The 27704-nt window shown below is 36.4% G+C and overlaps 1 protein-coding gene across 6 annotated transcripts in view; it reads left to right on the forward strand.

The window, feature by feature from the left end:
* The window catches only part of LAMA2 (laminin subunit alpha 2), a 335487-nt gene that overhangs the window by 238408 nt on the left and 69375 nt on the right, over positions 1-27704 (forward strand). For 5 of the 6 annotated variants that reach the window (XM_038132678.1, XM_038132680.1, XM_038132679.1 and 2 more), the window contains 8 exons: positions 1882-2016; positions 2675-2799; positions 6494-6580; positions 7402-7595; positions 15994-16136; positions 16541-16639; positions 21332-21443; positions 24760-24922. In XM_038132678.1, the coding sequence (XP_037988606.1) occupies positions 1882-2016; positions 2675-2799; positions 6494-6580; positions 7402-7595; positions 15994-16136; positions 16541-16639; positions 21332-21443; positions 24760-24922 (1058 nt within the window). The remainder of the gene's footprint in view (positions 1-1881; positions 2017-2674; positions 2800-6493; positions 6581-7401; positions 7596-15993; positions 16137-16540; positions 16640-21331; positions 21444-24759; positions 24923-27704) is intronic. The other variant, XM_038132681.1, reaches the window with a different exon arrangement.

Genomic DNA, 27704 nt, shown 5'->3' on the forward strand with positions numbered 1-27704 from the left:
GGTTATGGTGTATTCTGTGAAGGTTTATTTTATTTTAGCAGGAAAAAAAATATCTGACACCCTAGCATTGTTTTAAGCAGGTGTTAATAGGGGGTATGTGTCAGTGCCATGCTTTATCCATATAATAACATTGTGAAAACTATATCCACAGCAGTTTTTACTAGAAGGAACATTGATATTTCCCCCTCCCCCCTTTTTATCCCCTTTTTTTTCCTTTTTTTTTCCACATCTAGTTGTAGGCTGCAGAAGCAGTGGTAAGAATTTTCCTAATGGCTGCTTCTGAAAGGCTTCCAAACTAGCAATTAAAAATATAAGACTGTTTTATCTTTTGTCTGTGTTTTATGTCATCTCAGAAATGCTTCAATCAAAATAGGTGGTAAGACTGTCAATGGCATATCAGAAAAAAAAAAAAAACAAACCCAGATATTAGTTGTGTTTGAGGATGTACCATCTATTTATAATTTGTTTCTGAAGTCATTCAGAACTTGTAAATCTATGTTTTGTACCTTGTTTGGACAAGTAAACTTGTGGGGATAGAGAGGGAGGGGGGAAAAGGATAAGAAACAGAACTACTTTCATTTGAGATTATTTATCTAGGTTAGAATTCTTCACAAACAATGAAAAAGAAGATAGACTATTTCTATGCTTCAGGGAACTTAATGTGATCTAAGTCAAAATAGAAGGGGAAAGCAGAAATGAGTTAAGATTAATTTCTTTGTGATTCTAAAAAAAATAATTGTGTTTATACTTTTTCTGTAACTTAGACTCCTGGAGGTTTTAGCAATGATTATAAAACTGTCAGAGTGGTGGTATATGAATAAATCTAGCATGTCAACTAGTGCTTCGTTAAAGAATCCTACTTTTGGTCACAAAAATTACTTACTCCAGATTCTCTTCTGTTTTATTTTGCATCCATTTTATTGTTGTGTGAAAAGTGTACCAGTCCTTTCCGAAGAGCAGAAATTGTGGTCATCAGTAGGAAATGACCTTATCAGCTGGCCTTCACAGGCTCCTGGCACCACTAGGTGGTGGGATTTATATGTGGGACAAGTAGGCACTTACCCCCTAATGGTCTCAACTGTCTTAATGCTCCTGTTTCTGTTTTTATGCTGCCATAGCTGTGTGCTTTCTGAGACCTGTGTTAGGGCTTCCACAGAACTGTGTAATAAGCCTGAAATAAAGATCAAGTGCTTTATTTTGCATGTGTCAGCTTTGTTAGCAACTTTTGAGTTATTCTTGGAATTTTATTGCCAAGCTGCAGTAAAGGAGACTTAGTGATGGATAAACTTGGTTTGGGGCTGAGAGGCTCAAGACATGGAAAACCTTTAACATTTTGAATTCTGTACTTTTATGGTGTTTAAATTATATAGCTATAAATAATGCAGCCATGCTGCCATTTTCTTGTTTATTATTCGGCTTTTGCTTGTTATCCATCAGGTAGTGTGTAGGCAGATACTAGCTTGTCGAACCTGAAAAACATAGCAGGGATGAAGGAAACAGAATCATCAGGCTTGCTCTCCACAGTCCACGCAAAAAAAATTATTTCAAAACAAACTCTTTTCTTAAGTAATGAAAGGAATGATGCTTGATGCACAGTGAGAACAGAAGGGTGTTCTGCATCTGAATGAAAGATCTCTCAAGCTGTAGTGTAAAAGCCTGATGCCAGTAAAGTGCTCCAGGGATTTTTCAGCCATGTTTCCAATTAGGGCTGGCTCTTGTTATCTGTAAAGTACTGTGTATTGTTTGTAACACAGCTGGGAGCCTGTCAGATTCTTTTCACAACTTGTAAAACCTGGTGATTGGAAAGATGAGCTTGCAATGCTCCCCACACACAGTCCACTCTGTAATGATCTGTTTTCTTCTGCATCTTTTTTATTGCAGTCATGCTCTCCAGGATTTTACAGGCTTCCATCTCCTCCTGCGGGAAGGACACCTGCTCAGTCCTTAGGCACCTGTGCTGTATGTCAGTGTCATGGACACAGCACTATGTGTGACTCTGAAACGTCAGTTTGTCAGGTATTACACTTCCAAACCTTTGCACCAAGTTAATCTTAATGTAAAATTCCTAACTTGTGCTACTAATCTAAAAAAACAGAAGACAATATTTTAATACAATTTTGCCTAAATAGCTTAAGTATCAAAGTTCAGGCAGAGTCATAATAGCAAACTTTTGAAGTTTTCTGTTCTGATTCTCTAGAGTTCAGATTATGCAGTGCTTATTCACCCCTGAATTACTATTTGTTTAAAAAGAAAAAGTAGACATCTGCAAAACAAAGAAACAATGTACCATGTGTCATACAGTAAACACAATTCTGCTCTTACAGGCAGTAATACACATAACCAGGTACAATAAGACTGAATTTTAATTATTGCTTCTCCTCCAATGGCTGGAGCAAAGGGGGAAAGAAAGGATGAACGGGATAAGAAATTCTGTAGGATACATCTGGGTGGTTGCAGACCTGTATTCTTTCTACTTTTAAGCCCGTATGTTACTCAGCAGGCATATAGATAGATATAGATATGATAGAAGCTTAAAGCAAGCATTCCCACTGAGAATCATATCAGGGGAATTATGTATTGAAGCGGGTTTGAATCCCTAAGGCTGGGAGCAGAATGTTGCCTGCTTTCATGTAATTATCAAATGCAGCTTTCATTCTGTCTCCTTCCTCGGCAGGATTGTCAGCACAATACTGCTGGTCACCACTGTGAGAGGTGTGCTCCGGGATTTTACGGCACTGTCCAAGGCTCTCCGGATGACTGTCGGCCTTGCGCTTGCCCCCTATCCATTCCTAGTAACAAGTAAGTCAGTAAACTCTTGGTGCAGAGTTGCCTTTCTAGCAAGCCAGAGCTTCCTTCTGGGCTCCCTATGTCCTTTTTCAGATGGCTGGCTACAGGAGAATTGCCTCATGGAAGCTATAATAAAAACTTCTTAATCTACTTTTGCTAATTGATCTTCCTTTAAAAGTCAGAAATTGCTCCCTTGCTAATTTGTGATGAATAAATTAATAAGTGCTAGAAAATACAGTACTCAAGATAATGAGTGTGTGTTATAAAGGTATTCTCATAAATGGAGCTGGAGCAGAACCCAAGTACAATGTAGCCACGAGGGAGCTGCAAAAATTCTTGTATATTATGTTGGTATAAATGTGTTGCAGTGCCTTTCTTGCTCCTCTATGGAATTTATTGATTCCTTATTTAATGTTACATGAGTTTTAGGCAATTTGTGAAATATAGAATAATTTAAAAGCATTATAGTTATTGCAGCATAAATTTTACTGGTTACTTTATGCTAATGAGCCTTTCCATGATGCTTCTGTATGTGTTCCCAACAGATGATATTTTAGCACTTGAGATTTGTTTGTTGTTTTGCTGAGAAGCTCTTAATGATATTTGGCATCATACTGTAGTAGTGCAATGAACAGGTTTGTGTTTCATGAATGTGCTTTTGAAAAGCTGGAAGTGTTCTGTAAAACCATTTTTCTTTGCCTTGTCTTGCCTTTAGTCAGTTTAGTGAGGATTTCAGTCAGCTGAGAATTTAGGGGGGTTTCTTTTTCTTTTTACTTCATTTTATCATTTTGGTTTGGTCTTGGGTTTATTTTGAAGGAGGAAAGTCCTTTTTCAAATATTGTTAGATAAAGACATCATAATCTTTCATCCGCAGCATGAGTTTTTAAAAATACTTCCAAATCTCAGGTATTTAAAGAAATGTCCTTTATCTCATAAGTTATAACGCATTCTTAACTACAAGTTTTTCTGAGGTTTGCCCATTTCGTGAGTATTTTCTGTTACAACTTGATAATGTGTTCTGTCTATTAGTGTCAGAAGAGGACATTCAAGTTGCAAAGAGCAAGGTCAACCAAGCTTCTCGGTTTTGCAAATCAGAAAATATTGGAAAAAACTTTTTATGTTACTAACTGGCAGTATGAAGGGCTGCAAATACTGCATCCTGTCTTTTTTTGTGGGGCTTAGGAACCTCTGGTTGCTAATATGAGATACATTTTCTGTATCATGTGTCAGATCAGAAAATGAGCAGGGCTCTTCACCTGGTGTTTATGGCACCATGCTACAAGAATTTAGACATATTCTCCACACTGTGCTCCCAAGATCATTTCAATATCTTCTTTAAAACCTAACATAAACTCAGGAAGTAAGCGTTGCTGAAGTTTTCTACAGGTGGGAAATGTGTGGGCTGTGGGTAGTATGTATAACACAGAATCATTGAATCGTGTGGGTTGGAAGAGACCTTAAATATCATTTAACTCCAGCTCTCCTGCCATAGGCAGGGACACCTTCCACTAGACCAGGTTTCTCAAAGCACCATCCAACCTGGCCATGAAGACTTCAAGGGATTGGGGCATCTGCCACTTCATTGGGCAGGCTGTTCCAGTGTCTCACCACCCTCTGAGTAAAGAATTTCCTCCTAACATCTAATCTACGTTTCCCCTCCATTAGTTTAAAACCACTCCCTGTTGTCTTATCTCCATCTTTTTTTAAAAGCTCCTTTAGGTGTCCTAGGTGCACACTCAAATTGCTGAGCTGCCTGAGGGAGAAGAAGCAAAGTGCCCGTACCTCATTTAGTCACATAACCTGCATGGCTGTGGTTGTTGTCACAGCTTTTTGTGTCTTGCTTACATGAAAGTGATCATGAGACTCTCTGGTTTCATACCCCTTCACAGGAGATAAGAGAATAACACCTAGTCTGAATTTAATAAAAACACTTAATCATCAGATAGTCATCCTATTTCTTAGTGCTGTTAAGAAAAGTCAGATCTGGGCATGTCCAGGAGCAGAACTGCTTGTGTTTTATAGAGCTTAACTCAGCTGTCTCTAGACATCATGGGAGGGATTTCTATTTCTGTTATCCACAGCCATCAACAACTTCGGTAGCTGTATAGTAAATATAGAGACTGACAACTGTACATCTCACTCATGTTAAGCCTAAAGGAAAACACCCCTGGAGAGAGGGCAGGGAGGGAGGTGTTTCAAATGTCTGTATAAGTCTGTCTGTACATCTCCATTTTCCAGTGCAGATAGAGGATGCCTGAACAATTGGTTTAGACTAGATGCCTGACTCTTAGATGGATAGAGTGGCATAGATTCATTGCATAAAGCTACAGTATTAGGTAGAAAATTATAGTAGCAGACCTTAGATTTGTATCTTTTGCAGATCAGTTAAAGCTCTTCAGGATGCTATTAAGGAAAAAGTCTACCTGCAGCTATTTTATGGTAGTCAAGTAATCATAATCTAGATGAAATACAGATAGCTAATGAGCTATCTCATTAGCTTGCTATGTCATGACTGATACGATAGTATTTCTGAATTGTACAGTGCAATTATTTTTATTTATGAAATTGTATAAAACTCCACTAAAGTTCTAAATACTGTGTTTATACTGCTGTACAATCAGCAGTCAGCTTCAAACATGATGAGCTGGGGGGAAAAAAAAGAACAGAGAGAATGAATTTTTCTTAGTATGGATCTATTTTTATGGAGTTGAAAATGTGTTGGATAATGAGTTTGTGAGTAATAGATCAATTTGTTTACATTTTTTGCAAGGGCATAATTTTATATACTCATTCAAGCGCTATTGATTTAATGCATTATAAGCAAGTTAGATGAGGATGCTGACTGCACTGTACCAAGAAGGAGCCCTGGGCTCACCACTAGCCACTTCTGTGCTTTTCTAGTTCTTCTTCCACAAAGAGCTGAAAGAGTTTCATGGTTTTACATCATCTTAATATTTAGTTCTGTTCTTTTGCCCTACCCGCCCTTTTTGTTTGTTTTAACTGCCTGTATAGGCACTTAATACACTAGCATTTCAACTAAGGGCTACTTTGTGCAGTGCCCACAGGTACACACTACAGTCAGTAGTAAAGTGGCTTAGAAAAGATAATCTGGTGTTTTCCATGATTAAAATAAGACCTCTCCCTGATAATGAAGGAGGTAGTTTTTAGGGTTTTTTTTCCTTCTCTGTAGACTGGGCTTTTCTCATACCTCTTTGAGAAGATCATTTGATGGTGCCTTTTTGGAAGATTTCATACAGCTATGACTTTGGTTCCTTTTCCCTCTTTACATCTTACCTTCAAGTAAACTCTTCCCAGCTTATCTCATTTCATTCAAAGTAAGATGAAATCAGACTGGAAAGGCTGAATGTTCATTAGCTCAGTTTCTAAATCTATTGTTTCACATCCTTCCCAGAGCTCACTGTGAATGACAGCACCATTTAATCACACAGCCCTACAGCGTGGACATTGTTCACTCCATCCCCTTGGATACAGCCCTTAGAGCCCTTGTCCAAACTGTGCAAGTGTCACAGGAAGGCATTCACAAAAATTATAATAGAAAGGAGAGACCTCTCACAGGTTTTTATAAACAGATAAGAAAATGCTGCTATTTACATTAGGAGTGGAACTTCTTGGGCCCTTCTGCACTGCTGACCAAAGTGAAATGATGCAAGAGAGTCAAAAAAATTCTCTATTTACTTTGTTTTAGTTTTAGCCCTACTTGCATTGCTGAAGGACCTAGTGACTACCGGTGTACTGCCTGCCCACCTGGATACGAAGGCCAGTACTGCCAAAGGTAGGATAAATGGAAAAAGCAGAAAGAGGGACAATGAAATGAGGAAAAGGCATGAAGGAGATAAATGTTTTTCAGTATTACAAGCATGTATTTACTAGTGTTTAAATACATGATTTGGATAATTCTTTTTCCTTTGTATGCTGTTAAAACTCAACCAACATGGACAATTTTTATATACACCACTGTAAATTGATAATCAATGCTATTTATATTGCAGATATTGTCCTAATCTTACTTTTCTGTGTGTGAGGGTTTTTTTCCTCCGGGGCTCAGAAGTTAAAAAAATTTATCTAAAAATTAGATGCCATGCTGATAATGTATCTTGATGTCACTCATACCCTTTGTTTTAGTGACTGTTGTGCCCTCACGGGCATTGGCTGTGAAAGACAGTTACATATAAACATTTTAATGATGAATTGTGAATTAATAACCTAAACAGCCTCTGTTGTCCCATCCATCAAGACACTGAGGGATTAAGATGATCAAAATGTCTACCAGGAGATTTCATGCCTGACACAAAACACCAGGCCACACAATGATAGTAGAGGGGTTTTTTGTTGTAGTTTAATAGAAATTTTACTGAAAATTGTTAAGAATATGGAATCAATTTTCCGTACCTCCTCCATCCAGACTGTTCTGTGCCCTGATTAGAAGCCACTTTGTTGGACAGTTTGCAATATTTCTCTCTTGATCATGAGGCAACAAAGATTTTTTTAGTGGTTCAAGGATGTTTGTGCAAATTATGTTTGAAATACTGTCAAGTGTTCTTTGTGCCTCGCATCTCAGTTGGACAAATCTTATTTTGTGTCTGCCATATCTAGATGTTCTTCTGGCTACACAGGAAACCCAGAGATTCCAGGAGGGTCCTGCCAGGCATGTGAGTGTGATCCATATGGTTCTGTGCCTGTCCCCTGTGACCCTGTCACTGGGCAGTGCACTTGCAAGCCTGGATTCACGGGGTGGAAGTGTGCTGGCTGTGAGCATCGGCATGCGCGTCATGGCACGAAATGCATTTGTACGTATACTAATGGAATTTTGGATAACTTCTGATTGTGTTTGTCGTATTTCAGAAATTCAAACCTGCATGTGTAATGGTGAGTTGTATGGCTTTCTTTGAAAATAACTTCCAGGTTTCTTACTATATTGGCATCTGGTCTGATTTTTTTTTAACAAGCCTTGAGATGTCAAGAAAAATCTCAATAATTTAATAATTTATAATATTATCACTGAAAACTGGCAAAAAAACTTTGAAGGAATTCTTTTTGGCTTTTTAATGTCTGTAATTTTGCCAAAGGTTGTTGCTACTGTTCTGACAATATTTTCTCTTGGTGAATTTTTTAGTGTTGTTCTAAATGTTTAACCAGCAATTGCAATGCTCTATGCCATGAGGCACACACAAAACTTTTACTACGGTTTACTTGATCATGTTGATTCAACAACCATCCATTCAAATTTAAAAGATGTAAACAATGACAGTACACTATACCCAGCAAAAAATTTTTTCGTTAAAAATAGGGAACTAATAGCCTAAACCACCATTTTATATTTTCCAGTACTGGTATCTTTCTGCTACCCTCAATTTTGATACATACCAAGTGATTATCTTGAATTTTTGTTTGAATTTTTTTCATTATATTGGATAGTGCTTGTTTTGAGCCCACAGTCTCATATCACGTAATGCTGCATGCTTATATCTTATTTTTAAAAATGTAGCAAAATCTTTCTAGAACTCTTGGTCAGCCCTGACTGAAATAAGGCCTTTTCCTCTTCCTCATCTCCCCCAGAACATAGAGGGACTAACTTTATTGTGGTTTTTTTTTCCCTTCTATGCCATGATTGTTAAATTTGAAGTAGAATAATGGTAGAGTTCCAGTAAGTCCACAGTATATACTATTTATTAACCTGTGCATATTTGAAAGTATTGAAGTATTGGCAAGGCACAGTGAGCTGGTTTTAAATGTTTTATCTTTAACTTGAGCTTTTTGGTGGAGAGTGGAGTGTCTGTGTGAGGGATGTGTAACATCAAGAAAAGAAGGTGCCATCTACATTTTTTAATAAGTGCTTTGGCATCAATCCTGATTCCCAGGTAGAAATTATAGATTACTGGGAATATAGATATAATTGCTTTTATTTCTTTACTATTAACAACATGGCATTGATTCATTGATTTAAAGAGTAGTGTACTTAAGAGAAATAAATTTCTAATGTCCTGCAGTGTGATGTAGTTTAGGACTTAATTCTGAACTTACTATCTTAAGCTCTATTTTGAACATCAAAATGATTGCAACTGGAGTAAGTAGTCCTTTTGCTGAAATAACTACTGTTTGAGTTCCATTTTGTGGTCTATGTGTCAAGGAGAATTGTAATTGCAAGTTAAGTTCATGAGTGTTACCGCTACAAAATTTTAAAATAAGGACTGTGTTCTACAGAGTGCCATCTGCATGAAAATTACTTCATTTTTCAATATCTTGAATAGCTCTTACATTATTGCCAGTATTATCCTATTTTTCCAATCACAGGCATGACTTACTATATTTTTATTAGTCTTTTACCTTATCAGTATTCTGAAAAGTCTTTCGGGTATCCAGGATGACAGAGTTTCATTGTACAAAACAGCCTAAGTGCAAGTTATCATTAATAATGTTTTCCAATTTGTTAATCAGGCTATTTCATTGTGTGGATAATAAGGTTAAAAATCCTATTTGTGAATGGAAAAAGCTGTTTGGAGGCAAATGAAATGTTCCACCTTTTTGCTTTGAAAGATGTTATTTGCTATAATCTCTGATTTAACTGCAACATATTTAAATTTGAGCGTTGAAATATTCCTACACTATCTTTAGTGACATTTTTACTTTATCTAAGTAATCAGTTTTCACCATAAAAACAGTTCTTCACATATGCATATGGACATTTTGTTTGACCACTAGAAGTGAGGAGTCAAATGCAAAGATTTCTTCTCTTTAGTCATAAAGATACGAACCACCCATAGGAGCAGATGGGATGTACCCTATCACAGGAAGCAGGTTTTTTTTTTTTTTTTACTGTTGATACCACATCAATAATAACCATATCATAAATTGCAAAAACTGCAGTTTAATATTTCAGTAGACATTTTATGTGCCTATTAGGTCTTACTGTATAATCTTCCTCTTGTTTAAAGGTTCCTCTACACTCATATAACTCCAAACCTGCCTTTGCTAATGCAGTGCAATACCCCTGACATGGTACAAAATAAGCCTGATCAATAACCTTTGTGGTCTGTGGCAAAGAGAGTGTGGCAAGCCTGGATTTTGTGGGAATTTGCCTGTGGTAAACAGTGTCTGGTATGTCACAGGCTTCAGAGTGCAGCTGTTGGCAGGGATTCATTGCTGCAGCCCCCAATGTGCTTTAATAGTCCTTGTCCTGTCAAAGAACCATTGGGGCAACCTGAAGTTTTCCTTCCTTGCTCTCAGAATACCGAGCTGTTCCAATCCGAGTTTAATGCAGCTGAGAATTTGGTTCTGTATACAATGTATTTTTTTTTGCTTTCATTTGTCAATCAACTGCGAAATACTCAGTAAATTTCCCTTCTGACCAGCTTCAGTTGTAACAAAACCTTAATAAAAGCAAAGAAATGGTATTCTAAAATTAGAGAAAATTAATTAAAGTCAAGAGCAGAATTCTGTTTGCATTCAGTAGTTCAAATGAGCTGAATGCCTATACCTGCTCTTGCTCATTTGAGGTTCCATTTCAACTACTGCAATTGCATTGTACCAGTCAGAAGTGTGGAGAACCCCTGGTTAGATGGTAAAGTGGTCTAACCTAAAGCAAATGCATTCAAATACAGTCAGCCATGTTTGAAAAAGTATTTGTAAGTAGTATAAGACATTGTGATTTAGCTGTTCTGTTAGTATGGTATAATACTAAAGAAAGTGAAATTTTATTTTGAATAATTAAAAAAGAATAACCATTTAAATAATGAATTTTTGGCAAGTTCCATAAAAGGTCACCACACAGTATGACCTGAAAAACCAAATAATTTGTATTTAAATCAGATCAGAGAGGTATTTTAGCCAAAATATTGTAATGCATTCTTCTTTAAATACAATGTTTAGAATTTAACATTCCCCTTATCATAAGTATTCAAAAGATTTTTAAGTGAAGATTTTCAGTGAAAAGGTGTGTGGGGGGGAAGCAAAGAAGCATGCATGTTCACTAAAGTGATCTATTTCTGATCTAGCTGAAAATCTGTTTTACTGGGTTTTTACTGTTTTGGTTTTTTTTTTTTTTAATATGTCATTTTTCAGTTGCTTAATGCATGTCATTGTTCAGTGATGTGTTATACCAGTTATATTTTAGAGAGCTACAGGTAAAATAGAATATATATTTATTTTGAAAGCCGCTGCTTAAAGAGGGAAGATTCCACTTACAGATAAAAAGCAATGGTTAGATAATTATAAGTGCATGGCACAGACAGGATTCCATTCCCATTGCACTTTAGAACAGAACATTTTTTTTCCTAGGATTCCATCAGGGAATGAAAACTTTTATCCAAAAAGTAGATTTAAAAAAAAAAAAAAAAAGTAATACAAGAGTATGGTTTACCATACATCATAAAAATTTCTAATGGTTAGTGGCTGGATTATTTCCCCTGCTAAAGTAACCATCTAGGTTATCCTATCCTAGATATTCACAACACTCTGCTAATGAATACTTTCTTACAATTTTTGGACTCAAGCAGTTAACTTTGTAGGTTCACTTTCCCTTCTCTTTTGAAAAAGTCAGTACCCAAAGAATAAATACTGACGGTTGGAAACTAATTTTAATAATGCTTCCAGCATCCTTGTATACTGTCAAGTATGACAAAAGTTCTCCCAAATCTTCTCTCAGATTTTGAATCAAGCCTGTAGCAATCATGCATTTTCTTAGAAATAGTAATCCTCTTGTGTATTTTTTGTTATACCTCATGACATTGCACTTCACTTCAGTGGTAGAGTTTTTAGTACATAAAATGAAGAAGCCTAGATGGCAGTGTTATGGGAACAGTGACTCTGCTCACTGCTGTGACATATTTATGGAACAAAACAACCTTAGTGAGAACTTCAAGTCTTTTGTTGTTTTGTGGCTCTGTATATTATATGGCAAGTCAGAATTCACCTTCAGAATGCTTTCAGGGTATCTGTCATAAATACAATGGAGACTTCAGAAAAAAGGTCTTGTATGTTTTGAGCTATGTTGCAACACAAACTACAAAACCATTCCTTGAATGTGTGCTTCTGTCACAATTGTTCCTGGGGGTCAAGCAAAAGCCTAAATGTAAAGCAGTTGATATGACTGAACAGGAAGCAGTCATGACACAGGGAGACCAAGCAGATATTTCATTGTTAGGAATTTTTCCTTAACTCAGTCTTGTGGGGTGAAAAAAAGAAAAAGATCCTCGGCCTTGCTGCAGTCAACAAATTTTCATCTTTATGTATTTAAATATTCAATCGTGGTAGAAGAAGAAATTTATAATAAGATTCCTTTAATACCAGGTATTGGGCATTTAAGTATTTGCACTCCAGACTGATGCTTGCAATGAGAGGGATGTTGTTTTTTCCCAGCTGTCAATCTCTGCTTCATCACAGCCCTACACCAAGAAGAGCAAGGGAGCTCCCAGCCCCCATTCCTGGCAGAATCAAGGCTTTCCCTTTAAAATAGTGAGGAGGTATAGCGGATATTTTTACCCCCAATGAGGGGAAAGAATGATGCATCTGACTCCATCTTATCAGAAGGCTAATTAATTACTTTATTATACTATATTAATCTATATTATATTACACTATATTACATTCCATCTAAACTGAATCTGCACAACGCTCCACTCTGCACACAACTTAACTGAATCTTGTGACTGTTCGCTGACAGTCCCACAAACACACACTTGGCTCTGATAGGCAAGGAAACAAAACACCATCACTCTGGGTAAACAGTCTCCATATTGCACTCTACTTTTGCACAAACACAGGCACAGCAAATGATAAGAATTGTTTTTCCTTTTCTCTGAGGTTCAGAGAATGGGAAACCCAGAAAAATTCTTGGGAAGAATTGTGCCTTGCTTTCTCTGTGAAGAGAAATGTGGCAACAAGGAGGTCCATGATATCAGCCATTCCAAATTCAGAACTAGGCAGATATGCTGTCTCTGTCAGAGGTACATCTTGTAGAATCTGTGAAACAAAGCTTCTCCCAGCTCTTACACAGTGCTTAATTCAGCAGGAGCTGGGAGCCTTTACAGAGTGAGCTGACAAGAAAGATCCTGTGTATAACACTACATCTATGAAGCCTTGGACTAGCTTCTTCAGTGTTCTGAATTTTGCTGTGTGTCCATGTGTCTCAGCTGTAAGAATTAAATTATTAAATTTACATCTGTGTTGGGCAACTGCTTCATGGGCTGCATGGACTGAAGCAGGCCATCCCTACTTGGCCTAGAAGCTGATAAGCTATCACTTGTTCTCCATTTTTGTGAGAAAATGAGCTCCTGGTTGAGTTTAGATCCACACTCCTGTCTTTCACCCAACTCACGCAGTCTTTAAGCTCAACTACTACTTGTATGTATCAGAACCAGCAGATGAGGATTTCTAGATTATAAAAATCAGAAATAAACCCAAGTAGGTGTTTTAGACTCTGATCTGGTTATGAATTTTCCCATATTTTGGAGACATATTGATCATGTAAGCTGCATGAAGCCAGCAGCAGTGGCAAGGAAGATAAAACTTTCAGCTCTCTACTAGGGTTCTGTTTTGGAAGGCACAGGAAAGCTATTTTATTATTTGGTGTGAGACTAGTGCCAAAATGGGAAAAATGAGGTAATAGCCAACAGATTATTGAGCTAACACTGGTTCAACACTTTGTTTGAAGCAACAGGAAGCTGATACTGAAGAGTCACTGACTATCATAGGATACCACCTCCCATCAGAGATTGCACGGTTGCCCTTAGACCAAAAATTTCCTAGTCATAACACAGTCTTCTGAATCTTCACAGAAATGAATGCATTAAAGCATAATTGTGTCAGATAATCATTCAATTGGAGGAACACATTGTGACTCAGATGTGTTTCTTTTATTACACATTATGTTTCTTCGTAAGATGGAATAAACTTAAAAGAATTTCTTTTAGCATGCATACTTTGGGCATGTTTCTCACAAGAGGTAAGTCAGAATCCTTAGAGACTTAGTGTGCATGGAAAAGTGTGGTGAAAACAGAAAATGCAGTAATTTGCATTAATTGCTTGTTTAACTATTGTAATATTGATTGCATGATTTGCCTCTGACATGCTTGCACTGCTGTAATGATCTGAATTTAGTGCTGTATTTGTTAATATTAGACACAAATTTATCCTGACAGCTTTATAGACAGACACAGAAGTATTTAGTCTTGCAAAATATAATCACGCTCTTGAAATATTTCCCATAGCTACAGTACATTACAGACTGTGTACTGGAGTAGCTTAGTCCTGTCTCATCCACTCAGCTGTGGTCTCACTCGATGCAGTTCCTCTTTTCAACCTGATTATTTTGCAAGATGTGTTAATTTATACGGAACGCTCACTTATTGATTGCCCACTCATTGAGAATACTTCATCTCTTCATGGGCTGTTCATTTTTTTTCTTATTGGTGTGAATTGAGTTTGTCTTTAACACATTAAAAATTTTTAGCAATTTATTACCAACCACTAGGAAAATTTTGAAGGTGAATAGATTTCACTTGTTTCATGAGTGAAATAATATATGAAAGAAAAAAAAAGAAAAACCAGCAAAAGCTGAACTATAAGGCCAACTCTTTTCAGGTTCAAGATCACTTATTTTCATCCTGCAAAAGGATTACCAGGTCTCCTTACCTTCTTGATCAGCTACAGAGCAGGTGTTTGTTATATAAAACATTATTTGCTGTAAAACCTGATTTTCCTTGAATTCTCTCAGGCTTCTAAAGGCAAGCACACAGATGGCAAGAACAGGGATGATAATAAGTTGGGGAGGAGGTAAAATTTCATATACGAGCATAAATCAGAATGTATCATGCCCACAGTCATTGACTGCAGTTCCAGTGCAGTTCAGTTTATGTAACAAAATACTGTGAAATAGGAGGAAGGAGTCTGCAAATGGAAGCAATGAAAATGCAAAAGGAAGTCTTAAAATAACAGTAGTATCTAGCCTTCTGCACCCACTTCTTACTACTCTAATCCAGCATCTACCTTGTCTCCTTTTCAATCACCACTTGAGTTTCATGGTGTATTGAAATAGTTTACTTATTTTTTTCTCTGTATTTGACTCTGCTCTTTGTCTTTGGTACATTGAACAGTCAACAGAGTAATAACCATATTTAGGTAACTATGAAAACTTTAATGAACAGAAAAGATTTAATCTACATGAAGACCAGATTTCAGGAAAAAAGAAGTAGTTCTCTTTTGAAAAATTCTTCCTGCTATAAAAACATACGCTTTGCTTAGTGGGGGTTTTTAGCTATTAAACTGCCTAGCTTTGCTGAAATAAATAATTACACACTTGTAAAATTTTAGGTACAGCTCTCCATGTCTCTTAACATCACCAGTGAACTCATTGTTTCGCAGTTTGCTTCATCTCCTGAGATGTTTGGGTTTGCTAGCTCTTTATACAGAGAAACAGAAAGGTATTCCCACAACTCTGTTATAAAGGATGAAGAATTCTTCTGTCTGCTGCATAAATGATACAAGATGAGAATTTCTTGTGATAGTTAATCAAAAGTAAGGGGAGGAGGAAATGCAAACTTCTTTTGATATATGCAGCACACAACAATATTTTTCATCCTGAAGGATATTTGCAAGAAAAGAAGCATACATTAAAAGCTTATAAGCTGGTTAATGAAAAGAGGTAGGGAAAAGCACTTTTTAAAAGAAAGCTATCAGTATTTTTACCTGGATGTTTTCAACTGTCTGCATTACAGGTTTAGGATGCTTGGCCATGCTGTTATATGGAGATTTCTAAGGTTTTTTCTTGCATTCAATCCATAAGCGTACTGTGTTTCTTACAGAGCTCTTTAGATTCTCTAAATTGGCAATCTGATCTCCAAATTGTCCTGCTTTTCCCAAATTCTCCAAACTGCCTGTATAATTGAATATTTTATATTGGCTAGTCGACAGTGGACAATATTAATTATTTCCTCTTTTAGTGAGGTAAGCCTATCAGTTTTGATCTTTGTGTTTTATATTAAACTGTCCATTACTAAATCTTAAGCAATAATATCTTTCCTATTCCCTAGTTGTTGTTTCCATTTTTTCTCACGCTACACATTTGGGTAATATGTATGAAATCAGTGTTACCTCCCACAGAGTTGCATGTGTGCCATACAATATCTAAATCAAATGTCTTGAATGTTTAGCAGGAAGAAATGTTTAGCAGGTTTGTTGTTCTTCCCCCAGCTTGTGATGATGAATGCACGGGACTCCTTCTTAATGACCTGGATCGGCTAAACCAGATGATCCTGAGTGTTAACCTTAGTGGTCCACTGCCTGCTCCATATAAAATGTTACATGGTTTTGAGAACATGACACAGGAATTAAAGGTATGTTGGCAGTATTCACATACATAAATATCAGAGCTTCAGTACAGCTATACTTGATTCTGTTCAACCTCACAGCTGTGAGTATGTTCAGAGAAGAAGAAAAATTCAATATTTAATTACTTTAGACTTGCTTTGGTTGATAAATAAGTATTACAGTTATTTATTTTTACTTACTTTAATAAATAAATCTTGCAACAGTAATTTCTGAACATATGTGCAAGAAGTTATACTTCAGGCATAGAAAAACAATGTTGCATACAAATAAAACAGTTTTCATGTTGATGGTCTATAAAATGGTTATGTATTTTATATATTGTATGTTCCCTACCATACTTACAAGTTATGTAAAGTTGTCAAGATTTCTGAAGAAAGCTTTTTTCACTCTCCCATCTCTTTCCCAACAGCATTTGCTTTCACCTCAGAGAGCACCAGAGAGATTTCTTCAGCTAGCACGAGAAAATCTGGATACCTTGGTGACAGAAATGGATGAACTACTGACAAGAGTATGTCTGTGATCACATTGAGGTCTATGGGTTTGGTTGAGGCTGCATAATGACAGAAATCTTCTGAATATGCATTAAACATGAATGAATAGATGAATTATAAGATGCTTCTCAGTCTCAGTGTCTAAAATGACAGGAAGCCCTCTAAAAATCTCTTTTTGTGAGCCAATATATTGACACACATTTTCTGGAAAACTTCCTGTTAAGGTAAGAAATCTTTTTCACTTCCATACAGATGACCCAAGAATGATCTTACCTGGAAAAGATTACACTAAAGAGGTGTGGAAGTTTAGTTAAATATATGTCTTCTAGATTTCATTTATAAGCATAGTTAGCAACTTCTGGATATCTATAGATGTGCTATGTACACTTTTTTATTACAAAAGTTTTATTTCAAAGTAGACCTCATTTTGGTCAGTAAAGACAATGTCTAAGAAAACAATATAAATTGTGCCACCTAGTGGAGAAAAAATAGGGAAAGGAACCAGCCTCAGTATAAATAAAGCTGTCCAAAGTACATTGATGTGAAGAACTACCAAAAGTCACGATTGTGAGTTGAAAGAACCAAATAAGAAAGATGTGGAGTACTGTACTGATCAATAAACACCGCAGAGAATCACATAAAATCTAGGCAGTTTTAGCATCATATCTCTAAATTTTACATCGCTTAAGGAACTAAGATTCTCAGAAAAACTGTTTTCTTTGTGTGGTTTTTATGCAATTTTGAAACGAGTAGTGGGTAAGAAAGCATCTGAAGTGTGTTTGCATATGTAGGCATCCACATGTGCGTGCATACACCAGTATTTATCTGTATGTACTGACATTGTGAGAAAGCTTGCTTTTCCACTTCTGTTTGATCTTATATTTTTCTGCAAGAGGAAGCTGCAGTAGTTTTAAGTCCAGCTGAAATTTTTACCCATGCCAACTCTACAAGCAGGGAAGATTATATTTCTTCTATTAATATTTCTCAGTCTTAGGCTAAGACACGTTTTTTTTTCCCCACTTGTAAAGTTGCTCTTTTTAATATCCTTTTCCAATTTCCCCCATAGAGATGACCTAAAATAATGCAGATTCTGACCTTCTGTAGACAACTCTTGGAAGGAAAAACATATCAAAAGTGTGATATTAGGGGAGTTATTGTGGTGGCCACATTATCACCACTCCCTTTTTGCACTTTTTCATCATTGTGATGACTAAGTAGCCTTATGATTTCCAGTTATCCTTACAGAGTTACTTGGAGCAGTTTGGGGTCATTTTTTTGGGTTTTTTGTTGTTGGGTTTGTTTTTTTTTTAATTTAGGGACTGGAAACTGGTGACAGGTCCTACCTTTTTCCTTCTGTATTTCTAAACAAGAATAGTGTTCCAAAAAGAAGCATGAGTTGTGATGTTGTGTGTTCAAGGCTTATTTCCAAATGAAGATACAGCTGATAACTGCATAATGGCTGGCACTTGGAGTACAGAGTACCACCATAGATACCAAAGTTTTTCCTGTATCTGATTTGCAGGCTCACTATATTTTCAAAGTGAAAGAGTACTGATGAAGAAAAAAGCCGGTGAGGATTGGTGAGGAATCTATTTCCATGAAAAAAAAATTCTAAGCATTTTAAGATAAAATATAGAAGACAATAGTATTTAGTCGCTACAAAACTTTTGGGGATTTTGCTTCCCTGTGGTCTCTTTTCAACCAATGATCTCTTACTTCAGTGCAGCACTCCTTTCTCCTCTTTTACATTGTTCTGTTCTTCATTTACTTTGCCATATAGAAGATCCTCATGTCTTTCTTGCACTAATTATGTTCACATGTTTGCATGCACATTCCTATACCTACCACCAGAAGAAGGCCTGATATCTTCAGTTCCTTTCAGTTCACTGTATTTCATCAAAACCTCCACTTCCCTTCTAATTAGGTACCTTCAGAGTGTTCAAGAAAGACAGAGATCAGAATCACTCGTCTTGATTTAAATGCTTCTTTTGTCTTTGTAAACTTTTGCCTTTCTCCCAAAGTACTGAATTTCTCTAACTCAAAAATTTTGGAAGTAGTAGCAGAAGCAACTTAGTTTGCAATATCTGGGAACATTTGGAGAGAGAGCCAAGAACTTCCATCTGTACATGTCTGTGTTTACACCTCCTTCTGTGGCCTGCAGCTCACTAGCTGGAGAAATTCCTGTAGGACACCCTCCAGATGTTACCTAGAGGAGTTCTTTAAGTCTTGATTAAGTCCTCAGACTAAATAAACATGGAAACAAAACCAAAACAAACAAAAAAAGTGTGCATAGATGCTGATACTTGCTTATAGTTCTAATTGCTAAGTGGCTACTCCAGACTGGAGCAAAGCCTTTCGTGGAACCTCCATCACTAAGTATAAGCTGTGGACATCACCAAAGCATAATCGCTGATCTCAAATACTTTCTTTACTGATTTCTATGGTAGGGATCTCCTTTATGCCAAAAAGTTTTATTTGTGTCCTAATAACTTCTACAAGACTTTTTCCAAACCCTTGCTCTGGGTCCAGTCTGCCTCGCCCTTATTGCTCCCACAGCAAGAGTTTGTTGGGCCTGTTTAACCTGTTAGAAGATGCTGAAAACTGATCTTATAGAAATGGTGAGCTGTAGTAAATTGGATATGTAGAAAATTGCTAGGACCTTATTAACAAATGAAAGCATTTAATTAGCCATGGAATGGCCAGCCACAGTATGAAGGATGTTTGCCATTTAATATGGTTTACAGAATTAAAGCTAGACTAGATAGTGAAGCAAAAGCCTATTTTTCAGCAAAGGAAATTCTGTCAAGATACAGAAGGCCTTCAGTGGACCTGAATGGGATTTAAGTACTAAAGAGAGCTGTCACTGAAAGGAAATGAAAATTGTTCAGTGACAGATTAATTTTCAGAAAAAATGTGGTACATGCTATTCAGTCATAAATAGAGAGGTTAAAGTGGCCAACTTGAATTAGTGTGAATGTGAAAAAGTAATCAAAACTAAGAAAGGAATAGGTAAGTTATAAAACACCATTTGTAGCAAAGGACTAGAAATATTATAGAGTATAATAAAACTGAATGTGAACATTCCAAACAAATAAAACTCTAAGGATAAAAAGATTCTTGGAGGATTTGACAATATATGATAAGTTTTTCTCAATTACATGAAGAATTAAATGACATCAGAAATGCCAAGGAGAGTTAGAGCAGGGGTCCATCAAGACCATTTGGAATTTTTTGCCTTTTTTCTGACCCAATTGCCTCTTACAGCTCACTGTAGCAATATTTTAGTTTTGTATCCAAGCAGGTAAAAAGGGTTTGTAAATCTTAGAGGAAGTAACCAATAGTATGATTAAAGCTGTGTAAGTGTGAAATAATATGTTCTCCTGATAGAGGGGTGGAATAGCACAGACTCCCCCCAGTCTGTATGGGTTCTTAATTCTTCCTGTATATTTCTATTTATCTGAACCGTTTTCATATAAATTACTTTCAGTGTAAATTACTTTCAGTGTAACTACTCTGAAGTAGCTCAAAATTGTAAGCGGAATGATAATGTCAGGGATTTCATTTCAGAAACCCAGATGTAAAGTACCTTGAGGGCTGCCATCTAGAAGTTAATCAGGCAAAAATAAATGTGTTTAAGTGCTACTATTTCTCTGACTATTACAGAAAAGTGTGCGGTTTTTTGTAAGGGAGAAACAATTTGTGCAGTTCAGGTCAGAAAACCTAAGCTCAGTTTGAATTATTGACCTTCTAGCCCTTTCACAGAGACTGGGAAATTCATAATGCCCTATTTCAAGATTTTTTTGAGAATGTAAAGCCTAAAGAAAAAAACCACTTTATTTGTTGGGGTTTTTTAGGGTTTTGGTGTTTTGTTTTTCTTTTTTTTTTTCTTTTTTTTTTTTCTTTTTTTTTTTTTTTTTTTTTTTTTTTGCAGCTTTGTGTCTTAAAATGCTTCGCTTCTTTTCAATAAAAAAGGGTCCATTTTTAAGTAGGGACCTCAAGAGCTAAGTTGAATGTCCGAAGATGATTCCTTTCCTCAGCATGTTTTTCAGGTCTGCAGCAGATGTCTCCCTTTCTGCTGCTGTGATTCAGTACAATTATAAAGCATTTGGTAACAGAAAGCTTAAATTTTACTGAGCACCCCAATATGTTATAAACAAACAACTTCAAGCGTTAGAGCTGAATAAAACTACTCTTTATTTTTCTCTCTCTTTCTTGGTCAAATTAATGTATTGATTTAAAGTTCTTCTTGATTATTGGAATGAACTGTCTCATTGAGAGCACCTCCAGGGAAGAAGCAAAGAGGTCACAGTACCTGCTGCACTTTGTCAATCGAAAAGTACACAATTGCGAAGCTATGGAAAGTATTCCCTGAAGAATCTATTAAAAGGTTCCAAACAGCATTTCTTTAAGCAAAGATATTGTTAGTCAGTGGATCATTTCATCCTGTCTGCATTGATGTGCTGCTGGACACAAGTAGGGTTTCTAAGAACCTAAAATAAAGCCTTCCAGTTTCCATTTAAAGGAAAAGGTAATAAAATTTAATTGTGTACTTGAACAGAGCATTTCATTTCCCATGCATCTGATCAATAATTCATTGATTGCCTCTGGCTTGAGGAAAGTTTTGTACATGTATTCAGCCTGTAGGAATATAACATAGTGCAGCCTTGGCCTGTTCATTAATTATATGTTCCCTGCATTTGTATCACCAGGCTACCAAGGTGACAGCAGATGGTGAGCAGACCAGGCAGGATGCCGAGAGGACTAATGACAGAGCGAAATCTCTTGGACAGTTCGTCAAAGGCATTCTCCAAGCTGCTGAAGGTATTGGAAAAAATTAATATACTTGAGTTGTTTATCAAGAAAACTGGAGGATGGTAGGGGAAGAGGGTCTGAGAGACAGTGAGGAAGACTTTACTTGCTGAGAAATGTCATGTGCTCAAAATGGTGAGTGAAGAAAAGGCAGTAAACTGTCCTCAAATTTTTCTTCGGATCTATGTATAGAGTATATATAAACACATAGTGTATTGGTAATTATGAACAAAGACTAGAAGAAAACTGAGCATGTTCCTTCAGGATTTTTGCAATTATGTGAAGAGCTGTTGTGATGAAGTAACAAACAAGGCTTAGCTTTTGTTTATTTTCAAAGAAGATAAAAATATGTATTGGGGAAAAAAATTGATGTCATTTTAGCACTTAGTACATTAACACCTCATCTTAATTCACCAGCTTTCCTTCAAAAATGCACTTACTTCTTGCTGTTAATGAACATCTGCTGCTTGGAATTTGCAAGTGACTCCTAACCCTACCTAAGTATGGAGCCAAAGTCAACGCTCTGTCTTCCACAGACTGATTTCACTGCACTTACACTGCCGTAAATACTTATGAGAAAAGTAGATTCTAGATGGCCTTAAGAAGCAAGACCTATATATTTCATAAAGCTATTAAATAAGATAATGGCTGGAAATATGAAAATAATTGGCAAATGCAGATGGGTTTTTTTACTTGAAAAATACTTTTCAGTTCTTTCCTCCTCCAAATATTCACTGCAGTACTGGTTTTAGTAGCTATGCTTCTGAAGGCCTATGTCATTGAAAGGGAAAGCTTTCACTTTTGTCCAAGTGCTATAAAATACGTTTTATATTGCCTTTTGTGTAGCACTTCCCCGCATGTGCTTTGGAAGTGAGCTGAACAACACTTTAGGATATCCTTAGGACTTGTAACTTTGACCAAAAAGAATTGTGGGAGATTTTTTTAAACAAAAGACCATGTTCCTCATATTTCAGGATGAATTTGGGATGATGAGCAAAACAAAGTCTTTGACTCTACTAAGTTTAGGCCCAGTGTTTGTGACCCAAATCAAAATTTCCTCAAGCAGGTTTAGCAGCAGGAAATACTTGGGTTAGAAAATATTGAGGAGGTGAAATAAATTTATGCAGTATCTTAGAAGCAGACAAAAACTTTAAAATCAATGTATTTGCCTGGTGGCGAAGTTAACATTTTAAGAATACATGAAATACACGGGATTGAGAGATACCTTGTGGGTTAAGGCATCCACTCCCCTCCTATCAAAAACTTTCTAAAGCTCATCTTCAAAGTAATTTCTACAAATACAACACAATCTGGATAGGAGGCAGTTTCAGTGCTCTTCATAATTGCGATAGTTCACATTTCTAGCAAAAAATATTCATGTTTAGTTTATCATCGTGTTCCCTGGCAAACCCTGTTCTTGAGCTCAAATAGGTGTTTTTTCCATTCCCTAGTATTTCTCCTCCTTCCCCCAACACCAGATATATTTGCAGAGATGAATCATATTCCACTTTGGCCCCTTTTTTTCCTAGACTGAATCACATAAAAGAGTGTTCTCCCAAATCTCCTACTCACCTTCATGTAGTTTCCCTTCCTGTACTGAAGGATTATATCTGTGTTTCCGAACCACAGGTAAAAAGCATGAAATGAGGTTTCGTCAGCGTCTAGCTCTTCAGGAAGAGTAAAACTTGCCTATGTCAGCTCTCCTAATAATGTCCCAATAACTTTTCTTTACAGCTGGGTGCCACTGGTGATTCATAGCACAGCTACATTCTTTTCATTCGTACCTTTTACCTCACTGACAAAACTCCTCCTTAAAAGTGAGAAGTTTGTAGTGATTGGTTCTAATGACCATACTCTGACTGCTTATCCACTTCTACTGAGCTGATTGTTGATTTTCTGAACTTCTGAGTAGCTGTAACTTATTTTCCTTCTTAGCTAGGGAATTTCCCTTCTTTACAGTTCCTCGCTTTCGTCTGTGTCATTGCACCCAGACCTTTTACCACCACTGGACTCTGATATTTGCATTCTACCAAGACACAAAACAAAACGTGGTTAAGAGAAGGATAAAACTAAGTATAAGTTTTTCTGAACCTAAGAAAAGCTTAGCTAACATATTAATTTTCTCTTCTAAGGTAAATGTTCAGGGAGGTTACTCACTAATTTTTTAATAGAATTTAAAAAAAATTGATATAGACCTATTCCTGACCTGAGGTACCTTAGTAATGATACATAATATAGTACATATAAGAGTCATCCATGATCAGTTTGAGGAAAGTGTAGTATTTTTCCAGACCCCTCAAAACCACTCATTGTTAAAGATACAAATCTGAGTTCTCACCACCTAATCAAAGACATCATTAGATTAGAATTTTCTTCATAATTTGCTCTAAACCTATATGATGTGTAGATGAAATAGTATTTTACTGAGGTTTGAAAGACTGATTTTAATTTCTTTAATTAAAGATTTAATTCTAAATACTCGTAATACACTGTTCCTGTGACCAGGAATAGTGCCAATTCAGAGAAATCAGTTACTTGTGACCTCTGTACCTATGGAAGGGCAGCAGTACTTTTTAAAATTGAAGATGGAACTGATTTCCATAAATTACCTAGTTGCTTCTGAAATTGGGTATTCAAATATGTTGTGGTGGGCTATGGCAGTAAGATTTTAGTCCATCCTTGAGTATGATGCCGTGTGTACAGCTTTATCTGTTCGGAATAATTTGTCTGTTCCAAACACATTTATAGTAAATCTTCATGTACTCCAACCTTCAATTTTCTTTTTTCAATTTCTGGGTATCTTCTTCTAAACACATGAGTGGGCTTAGACATCTGTGGGTGTCTTTCACTCCTCTTCTGCTTCATTTTCTAAAATTTCACAATTGTTTATTCTTCCTAGCACTGTTAACTATGAATGCTAAAAATGACATATTTTGAGGTTCTCCAAAAGTAATTTAAGCCTAATTTTCATTGCTTGTCCTCCCAGCTCCTTAATTCTACAAGCAAGATAGGAAAATTTCTTCTGCTTGTTTTGAAGGTTCAGTGCAAATTCTTTCTTTCAGGGGGAGGAGAAGAGGAGCAATGTATTTATTATCCTGGATATAAAGACTTTTTTTAATTATTGCATTGAAAAGTGAACTATAATAAAAGGTTTGATGAAATATATATTATTTTCTCATTTGTTACTGACCATTGGATTAACCATCCTTTATATTTCACAGCAGAAATAACCAGTGCAAGTTGTGTTCCATTTGCTGATAGAGTTGACAGCTTCTCTGTTGTTTTTAATTACTAGCTCCTTACATAAATGTATTTTGGTCTCCTGCAGCTGCAAAAGAAGATGCTGTGAAACTGAATGAGACACTCAGAACTCAAGACAAGACTTTGGAGAAGAGTCTTCCAGAACTACAGAGGGAGGCTGAAGGAATGGTCATAGAGATGAGAAATAGAGACCTCAGTGTGCAAGAAAAAATAGCTCAAGATGAGTTAAAGTGAGTAGAGAGACCCCAGTCTTCAACCTTCTAGTGACAATGTCTCATTCTTGTAAATGTAATTGTCATGTTTGCCAGTCAAGTTTTCTAGCTGAGGCTTACAGAAATGTGAAAGAAAGCAAAGTCTAATACTTTACATCTGTTGATATAGCATTTGCATATTTGAAAATGCTTACAGATGTGGAAAGCAATCCCTAGGAAATTATTTCCCTGCTCCACAGGTACCAGCAACATTTTTAATTGAATTCTAATTTTTCTCAATTTGTTTTTAGTCTCTGCTTCAGACCTGATGAATGGCTTTTGTACTAAAAATTTCATCTGGAAGCTTGGGTTTTTTTCCTGGAAAAGTAGTTGGTCTAATAAAAACAATAACTGTCTGAAAAGTTTGTTCAATAGTGTAGCCATTATAAAGAATGTATTTTGCCATATTTAGAATGGTGTAGGTCAGAATAAACCACTTCTGCGGCATAGTTCAGAAGCCTGCTGTTTGGTTATTTAATTATATGTAAATAAATGTATACATATAATTATATTGGCAGCTGTTTATAAAGCAATATGCCAAATGCTGAAAACTTACCTGATTGAGAAGAATACTCGGCTTGAAGTTAAAAATTCTGGTAGTTTGTTATGTCTGTATGAGTAAGCCCAGGCATATTTCTAGAGTTAGACTTTGCTTAGCTCTTCGCCAGTGCAAACAACTAGCAGGGAACCCAGCTGAGCAGTGACACGGTCCATTGAAGTTGTGATGGATCAAAAAACTGTCTGGGATAGAGTTATGCAGGCCTGAAAATGTCAGTTATCAGGTGCGTGCATGCTGTAAGGAGACGTAAATGGAATACAAAATAAGCTGAGAATTCCAAGCAGTTCAGAATCAGATTTGCCCTGCCTATCTTAGACTTCATAAACCAGATCATTTTCTGGAAATCCTGCTAGTGCAGTATTTCTTCCCATAACTGATAGCTCTGCTTTCTGTTCTCTTGAGAAAGAATATATTGCAAACTTATTTGTGAGCAATGTTTTATTGCTTTTTCATCTGATTCCACTGAGTCTCTTCTATGCCTTCTCTACTCACACAAAGAAATAAACCAGTAAAAAGTAGAGATGAGAAAAATTTAGCCAAACCTTTGAAAGTGCTTCCTGCAAACTTAGGACTGGCTGGAGAATGGCCTTTCAAAGAAGGTGTTATTAGTCCTCAAATGCTATAGCCAACATGAAACTGTCAGACTACAATGAAATAATTTCCTACTCTAGCCCAATAGCTAGAGGAGAAAATGCAGTAGGGTTTGTTTTTTGGGTTTTTTTTGAGGAGCAGAACTTATCTCCTTCTTCCATTCTTCCTGAAATGTACAAAGTGAGTTTTTAAATTTCTCTGTATAGGAATACTTTTTATACTAAAAGATACATGAATATATTCATTGATTTCAAATAACATTTTATGGTTTCTCTTAAGGATAGGGTTACCTCCTTATAGGCAGTCACTGAGATCCAAGCAATTTTGGCAGTCAACTCAACAGAAGGAAAATTAGTCACTGTGTGTTACAGGGTAGGGAGGAAAGGACCCTAGAGATGTTGTTTTCTGAAAATGCCTCTTGAAGTAAAATGTTATAAAACTCTTTAAATAGTGTAGTAATATAGTGGATGGGATACACTCTGCAAGGAAGAAGAGTGAAGAAAAATTAATCATTCTTAGAACTCTGGAGGTGCAGGTGCTTGGGTGTGGATTGCTGTGCTCCACACATGTATGTATTCTCTGCAGACCATTTGAAATATTTACTTTTGAATAAAGTAAGGCTCTTGCCAGCCTCATGATCACTTAGAAGTAGTTAATCATGCTTACTCTTTGGTGAGTTGTCTTTTTTCAGTGATTGTATTCTGTTTTCAGAATTTTGTCCAAGAACAGAATGACTCAATTCAGTTGATTCTCTCCTATGTTTTCATAAGTTTGAATTCTCAAAACTTAAATGAAGAACACAAATGAAGTGAAGTTTTCTTGTTTTCATAGATGGCAAAACTTCTCTTACATATGCAGTTTTTTTCCCTTATTTTCATTCAAATTTTTCAAATCCAGGCTCTTATTGCCTTAATGTACTGAAATGGCATATTAGTCAATAATTTCTCTCTGAAAAGAGCATAGAGAGAAATACACCAGTTGCTGTTCTGAAGGGCCATGATTTTAATGTTTATGAAGTATATCTTTCACTATTTTATAACATTCCTTCATGTTTTCTCAGATGCCACTAGTTGCTATCAAGGGATGCTGTGAGCCAGAATTCTTTCTTTCTGTTTAGTATGCTGAGTAGTTTTATTTTTGTGTGACTTTTTCTTCCACTAATTTGTCTGATGGCTTCTGAACATCTGTGAATTTCTATCATCCACTTTCCTGGGAGGATGAATCGCATAACTCAGCCATGCAGTGTTGGAAGATATGCCTGCCATGTTTTGACATTGCTTCCTGATATTTCTCTTTTTGTTTTTGAAGAGACATTGGACAGTTGATCACCTTTTCCATGCTATTCATGGTGTTACAATCCTTATTTCTTCTTCTGGTAGGGCAATTCTAACATATTTAGACTCTCATATGCAGCTGACTGGTTTTAATCACTTTGTCATGAGTTTCTAATCTTGCTTGTTCTCTTGCACTTATTTTGAGCATCCAGATCATTCAGCATTTCATGTGTTGGGCCAGATCTGTGATTGTTTCTTCTAAAACTTCAAGCATTTTGTATAGTTTTATTCTTTTTCTAGGATGGTTTCCAGTGAAAGTAGCACAACTTAAGTGTAC

This window comes from Motacilla alba, chromosome 3, assembly GCF_015832195.1.
Source record: "Motacilla alba alba isolate MOTALB_02 chromosome 3, Motacilla_alba_V1.0_pri, whole genome shotgun sequence".
Classification (NCBI taxonomy): Eukaryota; Metazoa; Chordata; class Aves; order Passeriformes; family Motacillidae; genus Motacilla; species Motacilla alba.